General features: G+C 67.9%; 1 protein-coding gene across 8 annotated transcripts in view; it reads right to left on the bottom strand.

Annotated features, from left to right (window-relative positions):
* Nucleotides 1-86: 86 nt before the first annotated feature.
* Nucleotides 87-11,323, bottom strand: part of MROH1 (maestro heat like repeat family member 1) — a 62,712-nt gene continuing 51,475 nt past the window's right edge. For 7 of the 8 annotated variants that reach the window (XM_042923887.1, XM_042923894.1, XM_042923888.1 and 4 more), the window contains 12 exons: nt 9,843-9,997; nt 7,005-7,170; nt 6,242-6,438; nt 3,684-3,821; nt 3,154-3,268; nt 2,480-2,626; nt 2,054-2,242; nt 1,578-1,733; nt 1,372-1,506; nt 1,195-1,297; nt 1,057-1,122; nt 87-354 (listed from right to left, as the gene is read on the bottom strand). In XM_042923887.1, the coding sequence (XP_042779821.1) occupies nt 269-354; nt 1,057-1,122; nt 1,195-1,297; nt 1,372-1,506; nt 1,578-1,733; nt 2,054-2,242; nt 2,480-2,626; nt 3,154-3,268; nt 3,684-3,821; nt 6,242-6,438; nt 7,005-7,170; nt 9,843-9,997 (1,653 nt within the window). In that variant the 3' untranslated portion in view covers nt 87-268. The remainder of the gene's footprint in view (nt 355-1,056; nt 1,123-1,194; nt 1,298-1,371; nt 1,507-1,577; nt 1,734-2,053; nt 2,243-2,479; nt 2,627-3,153; nt 3,269-3,683; nt 3,822-6,241; nt 6,439-7,004; nt 7,171-9,842; nt 9,998-11,323) is intronic. The other variant, XM_042923895.1, reaches the window with a different exon arrangement.

Raw genomic sequence — 11,323 nt, 5'->3', positions numbered from 1 at the left:
AGCTTGGGGCCTTTTTCGCCTGGTGCGCAGGGGCACCCCCCACTGACCCACCCCACGAGGGCAGGCTACGTCCTGGCACGCCTACGCCAGCTGCTGAGGAGCGGATGGCTTTATTGGAAACCAGGGGTTACAGCAGCTTGCCTGCCCTCCCGGCCTCCAGGGGCCTTGTCTGGAATGGCAGGGGTTTGACCCTTGGTAGCAGGGAGCTCCTCAGGGCCCCATCGTGGGGGTTCAGGCGCAGACCCGGGCTGGCACTGCCGCGGGAGCCTCAGGCGAACTTGACCAGGCGGCCCAGGGTCTCGGCAGCCTTCGCGCGCACCAGGGGGGCTGGGTCCTTGAGCAGGAGCTGCAGCGCTGGGGGACGGGGAGCCACTATCAGGGTGCCCCGGCCCGGCCCCCTTCCCGGTGCCTGGAGCCTGGGGGGCCAGGACCCCATGGTGCACCCCCGCCTTGTGCGGGGGGCCACCCGCCCACCGCCCTCCTAAGACAGGCCTCTGCCGGGAGCGCCTGGGAGCCAACGGAAAGATAGTTTTTCCTTTTTTAGTGTTTTTTAAGCTCTTTTGGAACAGTTAAGAAGTTTCCGTGAATTACTAGAGACGATGAGGTCACCAGTGACAGGGGAAAAATCCTTGAAATCCAGGAAAATCACTTAGTCCCCTGGTGCCCACAGGTCAGGGAGGCCCCTTACAGGCGGCAGGTTGGAGGGGGGGCGGGGCCGGGTCGGGGCTCAGCAGCCAACAGGTTGGGGGGCGGGGCCGGGTCGGGGCTCAGCAGCCAACAGGTTGGGGGGGGCGGGGCCGGGGCGGGGCACAGCAGCCAACAGGTTGGGGGGGCGGGGCCGGGTCGGGGCTCAGCAGCCAACAGGTTGGGGGGGGCGGGGCCGGGTCGGGGCACAGCAGCCAACAGGTTGGGGGGGCGGGGCCGGGGCTCAGCAGCCAACAGGTGGGGGGGGCGGGGCCGGGTCGGGGCTCAGCAGCCAACAGGTGGGGGAGGCGGGGCCGGGTCGGGGCTCAGCAGCCAACAGGTGGGGGGGGGCGGGGCCGGGTCGGGGCTCACCTGCCGTGATCTGCTCCAGGTCCACCTGTGGCTGGTGCTCGGGCTCCGCGTGCAGCACCAGGAACCCTGCGGCAAGGGCAGGGTCAGGGTAGGGCAGGGGCTCACACAGGTAGAAGGGGACGGTGGGGCAGGGCTCACCCATGAGCATGGGGGCGGCAGCACGGACGTCCTCCCAGCTGCTCTTGAAGTAGAAGAGGCTGGTGGCCGCCAGGCGGCCCAGCAGTTCCGGGAAGTGGTACATCTGCACAGAAGGCCTTTGGTCTCGGTCCCGTGCCCCCGGCCCCCTCCCCGGTACCCAGTGCGCCCCACCCTCACCAGGAGCTTGCAGGTGGCGTTGAGGAACTCCCCGAAGTGCAGGCCCCGGCCCTCCTGTAGGTGCTTCTGGAAGACGGCCGCCAGCTCTTCATGCTGCAGGTTGGGGCCGCACAGGCGCAGGGCGAACCTGCAGGCCTGCAGGGCGTGAACTTGAGTCCCTGACCCGTGAGCGGGGCCCGGCTCGCTCGTCCCCGCCGGTGACTCACGTTGGTCACAGGGGCTTGGGGATCCTGCAGGTGCAGCAGCAGGGGCACCAGCCCAGCAACAACCTGCTCCAGGAAGACGTCTTCACAGCCCCCGTGGCACGCCTGGTTGAGGTGCCCGAAGAGGCGGATGGACGCAGAACGGAGCTCTGTCTTCTCCTGGTGGGGTGGGGTGGGGCGGGGCGGGGCGGGGCGGGGCGGGAGGGCAGGTGTCAGCCAGCGCCGGGCTTCGGGCCCCCTCCCTGGGCCACCCTCCTTGTCCCTGTGGCACGGGGGCCTGGGGGCTGACCGAGACAGGCTGGCATGGGGAGCAGCTCCAGGCTGAGACCAGCCCTGAGCTCTAGGGGTGGGGTGGGGTGGAGGTGGGGGTGCCCCGGCCCGCGGGGGCCTGGGGAGCAGGCTCCAGGCCGCCTGGCAGGGGTGGGGGGCGGGGGGAGGCCGACCGGCCTGTCGGAGCCCCTGCACCCTGCCCGGCCTACGCTGTCGAAGAAGGGCCGGATCCGGATGGCAACGTGCAGCAGCACGGAGCGCAGGTCCTGGCGCTTCACCAGCTCCAGGAGCCTTGCCAGGCCCACCATGGCCTCCAGGGCCACCAGGCTGTGAGGGTCGTCCCTGTCGTCCAGCCCGCCGATCATGGCTGTCAGGAGCTGGGGGCCGTGGGCCTGCACCTGGGGGTGCCCCACACTCAGCTGTCACGGGGCCAGGGGGACCCGGCTCCCCACCCCGCAGGCTCGCCCCCCCCTGTGCTGCTCAGCGGGCCACCTCCCTGAAGGTCCCCGCTGCCCATACGGTGTCTGCCTGGGTCTCCCTGCCCACTGCAGCTCTTCTGTCCCTAAGTCACAGGCAGGGCAGCGGGGGCTGGGGGGAGGGGGGGGGGGTGTGCGGTGACTGCCCTGCCCACTCACCTTCTCCGGGGAGCTGGAGGCGATGTTGGCCAGGCCTCGCAGCACCAGCCGCCGCACGCTGGCACTCGTGTCCTTCTGCCGCGCCGCCAGGTTGTCCAGCAGCGACTCCAGAAGCATCAGGTCGTTCACCACGTTGCTGTTGAGCAGCTGAAGGCAGAGGTGCTGTGACCACCTGCCACTGACCCTCCCCAGGCCCCCTCCCCCACCCCCAGGGCTCGCCCCACCCCGGCCGGTCCGGGCTGCCTCCGCAGCGGCGCCTGCTCCCCGCCACCGGGCAGCTCACACGCACGAGGAGTGGACGTGGCAGAGGCCAACTCGGCCTCCCTTGGTTCTCTCCAGTTCCTGACCCCGGCCACACCCCAGCTCCCAATGCTGTGGCCTTTGGGCAAGTCTTGGCATTGTCGGCCACAAGGGGGCATCCAAGGGAGGCTCGGGCCTTGTGGCTGCTGGTGCGTCCCCCCCGAGGGCCCAGCACAGACCGCACAGCCGAGGCCTCCACTGAACAGAGTGGGATTGTCACCAGACCCGGCCCGGCGGCCTCTGGACCCAGCAGCGCCAAGCAGGAACTGGGCGATGGCCCTGGCTGGCTGGGGAGGCCGGTGCCTGCCTGTGTGGAGGGGGCTTCCTTCCCCACCCTCCCAGGCCCTCAGCAGATCGGAACAAGGGACAAGTACCTCGGCCAGGAACGCTGTGGAGGTGACCCTCTGGATCTCATACACACTGCTCTGTGTGCACACGAGCGCCTTCATCACCAGGGGCAGCCGGGGGCCTGCACACTTGGCCATGGCGCTGTGGAAGGAGGCCACGCAGCGCAGGTGCTGGGACCTCGGTCTGCTCCGAAGCCACCCAAGCCAACGTGGACCCAAGGGGTTGCCCCTGCCTCCCAGCCTGCTTGGTCAAGGGCCCCGGCCCATAAGGCCCTCGCCCCAGGTGCCGAACCCTGAACATCCTCCCTCCCTAGCATCCTAGCCCACCTCACCAGGCCTCCGTAGAGGGGCCTTCCCGCTGTCCCCCACCCCGAGACTGTCAACGTGGCCAGAAGCTCAGAGCTGCGTTGGTGGCCTCTCCGCTTCCACACACGTGGCAGAGGCCCCAAGCTGGGCTCACTGGCTCCCAGGTGCCCCTAAATGTCTGCCGTCAGAGAGCCTGGCCTACTGTGCCTCAGCGGTGCTGGAGCCTGTGTGCAGGGGCACGGCCCCCTTACCTGGCCAGCCGGGTGACCCCCTCCTCGTGTCCTGCCGAGGTCCTGAGCAGCTGCCAGCCCCCCTCCAGCTCCACACGCCGCACCACGTCCTCATTACCCCCCCGGAGCAGCATAGCCTGCAGAGCATCCACTGCGCAGCTGCGGGACACGCGGGGGTGGGTTTGGGGGGCGGGGTGAGGGCGGCAGAGGCCCCGTGCGTCCCTCTGCTCCATACCATACGCACAGACCCGTGCTCTTGGGGAGCAGCCTCCCCTCTCTGGTCTCAAGCTGCTGAGACATCTGGCCACCCATCCCCCACGACGGGCAGCGTCCCCAAGACCCTCTGGAAGCAGGCAGGGCCCTCAGGCACTTTTAGGGTAACAACCAACAGCTTTTGTCCCTTGCTTTAAAGACCTTCATTAATTAAACTAAGACAAGAAGAAAAAGAAAACAAAATCGTTAACAAAAATGAACCCAAAAGACAGATTGGCGTCTGACTCTTCTTGCCCGGGCAGCACGGAGCCTTCGGATGAGTGCCTGGGAAACCCAGTGTCGGTGGGCAGGGCGGAGCAGGGTCTCCAAAGGCCTGGGGCTGTGGCTGCACCACAGACGTGTCTGGCCTCAGACATGCCCGACCCCCTGAGAATCAGGCTCTGTTCCTCCACCTAAGTCCCCTGCTTTCGCGTGTGCACAGCCACACCCACCCTGGGACACCCCGGAGCCCAAGGAGGGGACCACAGATGGGGCTCTGTGCCAGTGAGGAAGGGCCTCCCACCTGGGAGCCAGGATGTGCCCGGCTCCCTCTACAAACTCGGCCAGGGCTGGGCTGGGCTGGGCTGGGCTGGGCTGAGCCTGCTGCTGTGCCTGCTCCCACAGCCCTGCAGGCACTTGGCTCTCCTGTCTCCCCGGTTGGTGGGGGCCGCGCCCACGGGGCCCAGCTGGGGCACGCGGGGCTGGCAGCGGGCAGGCCGCAGGGGCACGGCCCATGGTCCCGGGTCGGGGGTGGGGGGGTGGGGAGCAGCATCGGTCTGGCACCCGGGAGAACCTCACACCAAAACCCGAGGCCCGAAGAGAGCTCGTCAGGGCTCTCGGAACCCCACGTGGGAGCCTTGGGGCCATAGCAGCCCTGGCCCGGTGTTGACCTCGCCCCTGCGAGTGGCCACCTCTCACTCCAGGCCTCACACCGGCCTGCAGGTGCACGTGGCCCCGCACCGCCGGCCCTGGGAGCTCCCGGCCCAGGGTGGACACTTGACCTGACACGGCCAGCAACCGAGGTAGGGGCATCCACCAGGTGGCCTGCCTTTGACCAAGACGGCTCATCTAGGGTGATTTTTGGCTACGACGGATCTAAAGTGGGGAGATGCAGGTTTGGCTGAGAAGGCGCCTCCCCGGCTCGTCCACCCCGCTGCCCGGAGCTTTTACGGATGCGGCCCGTACTGTGGGCTGACGGGCCCCCTCTACCTGCGCCTGGCTCTGCACACGTCTCAGCTCAGGGGGTGGCAGCCCAGGGGCCCCGCTGAGGGCTCACGAGCCGTGGCGTGCAGTCCCGGCGGTGTCTGCCAGCGCATTCGCATTTTCTGCTTGGTCTGCGCAGAGCCCGGCGGGCTCCGGCACGCGGCCCCTCCCAGAGCGCCCGGGCCGCTCCGGCGGCGGGGCGGGGCGGGGCGTACCGACGCTGCCCCCGTCTGTCCCCACCAAGGGGCACGGGGCCCGTCCGGCCCCACGTGCCTGGAACGGGTGGGGAGCTCTGCAGGCCCTGGGGTATCAGCTTCCTCCCTTTGCCCTGTGGCCCCGGGGCAGTCGTTTGGGCTCCGAAGTGCCACTACGGTGGGCCCAGGGACGACCCCAGGGACCGACGCCCGAGCTGCTGAAGCCCTCCGCCCACCACCTCCCTCAAGCAGCTCCACCCTGCCTGTCCCGCTCTCCCGCCCCAGGGCCCATACCCCCAAAAAGAGCAGGGAGGTGAAGAGAGGGAAGGTGCCTGCACAGGCCAGTGGTGTGGGCGCTGGTGCTGAGCCCTGCCCGCGGGGCCGGGGATCTGACCCCTGTAAGGGGGCCCTGGGGAGAGGCGGTGAGGCCACTGCGTGGTTTCTGCCTGAAGAAGCGGCTCTGGTGCAGAGCGTAGAAGGAGCAGAGACCCAGGGCTGAGCACCGAGGCTGCAGACACGGGGGTGGAGGTGGGGGCTCAGCCCAGGCCCCGCGTGCACCCCGAATACTCCCTGTAGCCCCACCTCCCGAAAGGCGGTGCTACTCTGGGCCCACCTGAGTGTCCCCACACGGCCCCTGCGGGCCGCCCTGAGGACGGCACCACCCCACAGACTTGGGGCCGCCTCTCGCACGGTGCCTGTCCCGGACACGGCCCGAGGAAACCGCGCCGCCAGGGTGGACAGTGCAGCCTGGAACATCATCCCTGGGGCGGGGGGCAGCGGGGGGGGGGGGGTCCCAGCTCCCCAGGCACACGCTAGCTCCTGAGTCTGAGTCGGGGCCCCAGTGTGGTGCCCGCCCTTCCCATGCTGGACGCCCCCGCCAGGACGCCAGGCACGCAGTGGTGCTGCGGCGCCAGAGGAGGAGCCGGTTACCTGCAGGGCTCGAGGCTCCTGGGGGCCACAGCTGAGCCCACGCTCCTCCTCTCCTTGGCCTGCAGGCTCCGGGGCAGCAGGACGCCCAGGGTGCAGCCGACCCGCAGCAGGAGCGCGGCAAACAGCTGTGGGTACAGCTCGAGCACCGCGGGCCCAGACTCCAGGGCGCTCAGGACCTCGTGCAGGGCACACGTGGCCTGCGGACAGGGGCCGCTTCAGGCTCAGCCCTCCCGCCGGAGCCCTTTCTAACGGGGCTGGCGACGGTGAAGGCTGGGCTCTGCACCCCAGAACCACACCAGCCCGAAGCCCCTGCCGGGCTGAGAGGTCTCGGTCCTGGGGCGGGGGGGGGGGGGGGGGTGAGCGGGAGGCCCCCGGGGCAGGAGGCAGGCACGGGGGCAGCGTGACCCCCTTGGGGACAGGCCTCCGACCATCTGCCCTTGCTTCCATAGCAGGAGGAGGAGGAAATTCTCACAGCTGCTTTTACTGCTGGAAATGTTGCCAAGCCAGGCTTGCTTTTTTCCGCAGGATGAAACGGAGCGGTTTCCCTTGGGGACCAACACCTGTGGGGCCTTTACGAGCCTGGGCTCCGAGCTGGCCTGGCTCCGGCGCCCCCATTAGCTGCCAGGTGCCTGAGGGGTGGCACCCAGGCCCCCTGTGGGGTCCTCCTCCCGCCAGGGGCAGCGCGGCCCCTCACCCGGCCCCCTCACCACGCAGGAAGCAGGCAGAAGGGGGCAACGCGCATCAGCCCCGGGGCCCCACTCACCGCAAGGGGCAGCAGCGTGGCCTCGCGGCCAGGAGAGCTGCTTAGCAGGAAGGCCCGGGTCTCCTTGAACGGGACGTCCCTGCTCATCTTCTCCAGGAGCAGCCCCAGGACCTGTGTGGTGAGGCTGGGCTCCAGGGCCAGCGCCCGCCACAGGGTGCAGGTGTGGCTGCCGCAGGGCAAAAGGACAGTCACCTCCAGGCCACCGCCGGCTCGGCTCCACACCCCAGATGCACCCACAAGACTCCGAGGGCTCCGCTCCGGGCAGGCGGTGCCCCGACCTGGCATCCAAACGAACCCACCCGTCCCCTGACCCCGGTGAGCAGCACTGGCAATAGAGGGCAGGGAGAAAAGTCTCGGCCTGAACAGAGGCCCTGAAGTCCCCTGGGAGCTGCCAGAAGCAAACAGGAGGCTTTCCTGCAGGAGACAGCCTCGTTCGGCCTCGGGGGCGAGACCCCGCAGAAGCTACAGCTCTTAATACGCTTACAGACCGAAACGACAGACCTCAAGCACCTAACGGGAACCGGAAACTCCAAAACTCGATAAGCAACTTTTAAAATTTATTTGGAGAGAGAGCAGGGCAGAGGGGCAGACAGAACCCCCAGCAGGCTCTGCAGCGTCAGCAGAGCCCCACGCGAGACTCGAACTCACAAACCGTGAGTTCACGACCTGAGCCAAAACCAAGAGTCGGTCATCACTTAACCCACGGAGGCCCCCCCCCCCCCCCCCCGCCCTGAGGTGCCCCTCAATAAGCAACTCTGAAAGAGAACCCACGGCCCTTCGGAAACGACACACGGGATGCTGCGCCCCGCAGAGGCAACTGGCGGCAGCCCGAGCAGAGCAGGGGTGACGTGGGACAAGTGGAAGGTCACGGGAAGAAGTCACCAGCACAAGAAAGACCAGTGGAAATTCAGAGACCAGAACCAGAGACGTGAGGGGTGGGGTGACAGGCTGTCCCAGAAGCACAGGGTGGAGAGAGGATCTGAAAAGACAAGGGCTGGCGAGTGTTCAGAACGCACGAGGACGAAGGAAAGCAGGCTGCGGGCCCCTGCCGGCAACAGGCGGGACACCAGTGACAAGCGCCCGGCCCGTGCGCAGCGGAGAAAAGCCGGAGGGCTTCCTTCAGAACGACAGCACTAGTGAGTCCCGTGGGAGTCAGAGAACAGCCACGTGCCCCCTCCCGGCACAGGAGACCGGCCCGACCCCAACGCCGACCCTACCAAAGTAATATCCCCGGAGGGCGGCCAGAGGAACGTGTCTTCCGATGGCAACAGTAAAGAGCTCGCCCCCCGCAGTCTGGAGGACCTACTTCAGGTGAAGGAGAGCGAGGGGCCAAGATGCCACCAGGAGAGAGGGACACCGGGGAGGCACGGGGCTTCGCCGCTGGGCAGCCCCGTCCACCTGCGTCCAGGGCAGGGCACGGCACGCTTCCGACACAGACACCAACGCGGAGGCGAATGGGTGTGCCACGTTCCGAGAATACTTCGCGTGTGGGCAAATTTTAATTCCGTGTGATTTTCACACATCATGAAATACTCTTTAAAAAATTTTTTTTCTAACCGTTTGTAAGTTTAAAATTCATTCTGGGCTCGCCAGCCATACAAAAACAGGCGGTGGGTCACATTTGGCCCCCTGCGCCAGGACGCGGCCGGCGTGTCGCCCACGGCTGCAGCGCAGCATGACGACGAGCAGCGGCGCGTGCACCGCGAAGACAGCGCACTACCCCGAGGAAGCCAGGAGAAAATTGCATACGATTCTGCTTACACTGATCCTGTTTGAGTCCAAGATCAGGCAAAATGCCTGTCTGACGATAGCAGTCAGACAGCGGCGACCTTCGGGGTTTCGAGAAGGGCCGGGCGGGAGCCGCCTGGGGGATGGCCGCCTGCAGGCACGGGACGCTGCAGCCAGCGGTGTGGACAGTGTGTGCTCTTCAGCGAGAAGCAGGTGGCAGGTGCGTGAGCAGACCCAGCAGGGCCACTGACGGCGGGCAACACACGACCCTACCCTGTCCTGTAGGTGAGGACATGCCGGGGGCGGGGGGGGGGGGGGGAAGGGGGCACAGGCCCGGGCTGCCCGAAGGGAGGCAGTCGTGAGCCAGGCTCTGCGCACACAGGGTCACTCTCAGGGCAACCACTAGAACAGAAAGAGGGCTGACAACTTCCAAACTAATTCAGGGGAAGACCAATCTATAAAAAGAGCCCGTCGGCCACAAGACACAAGAAAGATGATCAGTACAGAAGAGGAGCGGCAAAGAGGGGTCCCCGCTGAGGCTGCCGTCCCGTCCCACCGCGTCGGTGGGGAGATGCAGCCACTTACGCTGGAAGGACAGACGGACGAGGAAAGGTTGGCGGGGACGGGATGGAAATGCAGAAGGCACTCCCGGGGAGGAGGGGCCGTGACCGTGCGCTCACCCCCGCCCAGCGGCACACCCCCAGAGCGGACACGCGTCAGGGAGAATGGCGGCGCCCGACGGCGGGGCCGACGGTACCAACCGCGCCGGGGTCCAAGACCACTCCCAGCCATGCGCACGGCAAAGGCAGGACCAGGGCACGGTCCTCGGCCGGGAGAGACGCTCTCCTGTGAGGCTAGTGGGTGGAAACTCGTGGGCGGAAACTCGGGAGCTGGGGGTGTGAGTGGGGGTGCACGGGGTGGGGGGCTGGGGATGGCGACAGGCGCCCTGCAGAAGAGAAGCGGGGACAGAGAACGCGGGAAGGGGCCAGGGGTGCCGGGGCGCCACGCGGGCCAGACGGGACCCTCGAGTGCCGAGTCTGGGCTGACCTCGGCTTGCGGCCCAGGCGGCCGGGACCCCATCCGCCCCGAAGGCCGGCAGGCGCAGGGTACCTGTCAAAGGGCAGGGGGCCGCCCAGGAGGCTGGACACCACGGCCGCACAGTGCTGGGACGCCAGGAGGTACACGCTGTGCTGTGCGGCCTGCAGGACGTGCTCCTCTCGGGTCTCCTGCAGCTTCGAGCGCAGAACACTCACAATCTCGGGCACCTGTGGGGCGGGGACCGCGGGGGTCAGGCCCTGGGCACACCCGCCCCAGGAGGCGTTCCAGCGCCATCAGAGCCGCCAGCTGTGAGCCCCCCAGCCAGGGTCACGGGGGGCGGGAATCCCGCGGGATCACCGCCGGCCACCACGGAGAGAGACGCCACATCCCGGTGCGGGGACCCAGATTCCACGCGGGAGGCCACCAGAGCGGAGCGCGTGCCAGGGCACACACGGGCAGCATTTGCGTGACACATGGAGCACGGAGGCCGGCAGCTGCGATGGCCCCGCACGCCCCCACGTGGGGACGCAAGCCCCGGGCCCCTGGAGGCAGCGCGCGGCCGCCCTCGCCCAGCAAAGGCAAGGTAAGCGGTGGGCCGTGACAGCGAGGACCAGGAAGGGGACGCTCGTTCTTGGACCGCGGCTGGCAGGCTGCTGTCATCCCAGAAGCGAGAGGGGCCATCCGGTGCAAGAAGGGGCAGCCAGAGCACAGCCCAGGCCCCGACGCGGCAAGCGGGCCCTCTTCTGGGCATGGGCTTGTCACTGTGGGTGCCCAGGGCTCTTGGGAAAGGGGTGCCAGGCCCCACCACGAGGATCCCCTACTGCCCCGGCCGCGCAGCGGGAAGACACCACAGTCCAAGACGACAGCAGACAGACGGCGGCAGGGACACAGTCCCTGGACAGGGACAGCCGACCGTGGACTCGGCCACCTCCCAGGTGCCCTGGCGGAGCCGGCCGAGGAGCCCACCCGGCGGCCGGGCAGCAGGAGGAGCAGGGAGGTACAGGTCTTGGCTCCGACCTGGAACCTTCCAGGCCAGGCCCATGCCTGCTCGTGTGGTAGAGTCTTGCAAGCGTGCGGGGCACAAGAGGTGCGCAACTGGGATGTTAGGAAACGTGGGAGGCCACGTGCCTGGAGTGGGGCAGGCCAGCGGTCCCTACCCGGCCATGGGGACCGGTGTCCTTACCACCGTTTCTCGAAAGGCTTGTCGCCACGATGACACTCGCTGCACAACTGTGGGTGCAGCAAGCGGATCCTGCTCCCACTGCCGCCTTCTCCCGCGCCGCCCGCCCCCCCCAGCTGCCGCTGCCGGGGTACAGAGTGTCCCTAACCCCAGCCCCAGGGCTCTGGCAGGAAGGAGGTGTTTTCCACACCGGCTGGGCCGGGGCCTGGCTCCCACTGATGCAGGAACATCTGTGGGCCCTTCCCGTCCGAGTTCACTGCTAAAGCGGCCAAGGCCAGCGGCGCTCCCCCTTCCCCTGGGCTCCCGGCCTGGACACACGCCTCGCTCGTGCACTTAACGTTCCCGTCCCTCCTGCACTAACGTAACCGTGGAT

Source organism: Panthera leo, chromosome F2, assembly GCF_018350215.1.
Source record: "Panthera leo isolate Ple1 chromosome F2, P.leo_Ple1_pat1.1, whole genome shotgun sequence".
Taxonomy (NCBI): domain Eukaryota; kingdom Metazoa; phylum Chordata; class Mammalia; order Carnivora; family Felidae; genus Panthera; species Panthera leo.
This window is presented reverse-complemented; position numbering and strand designations above follow the sequence as displayed.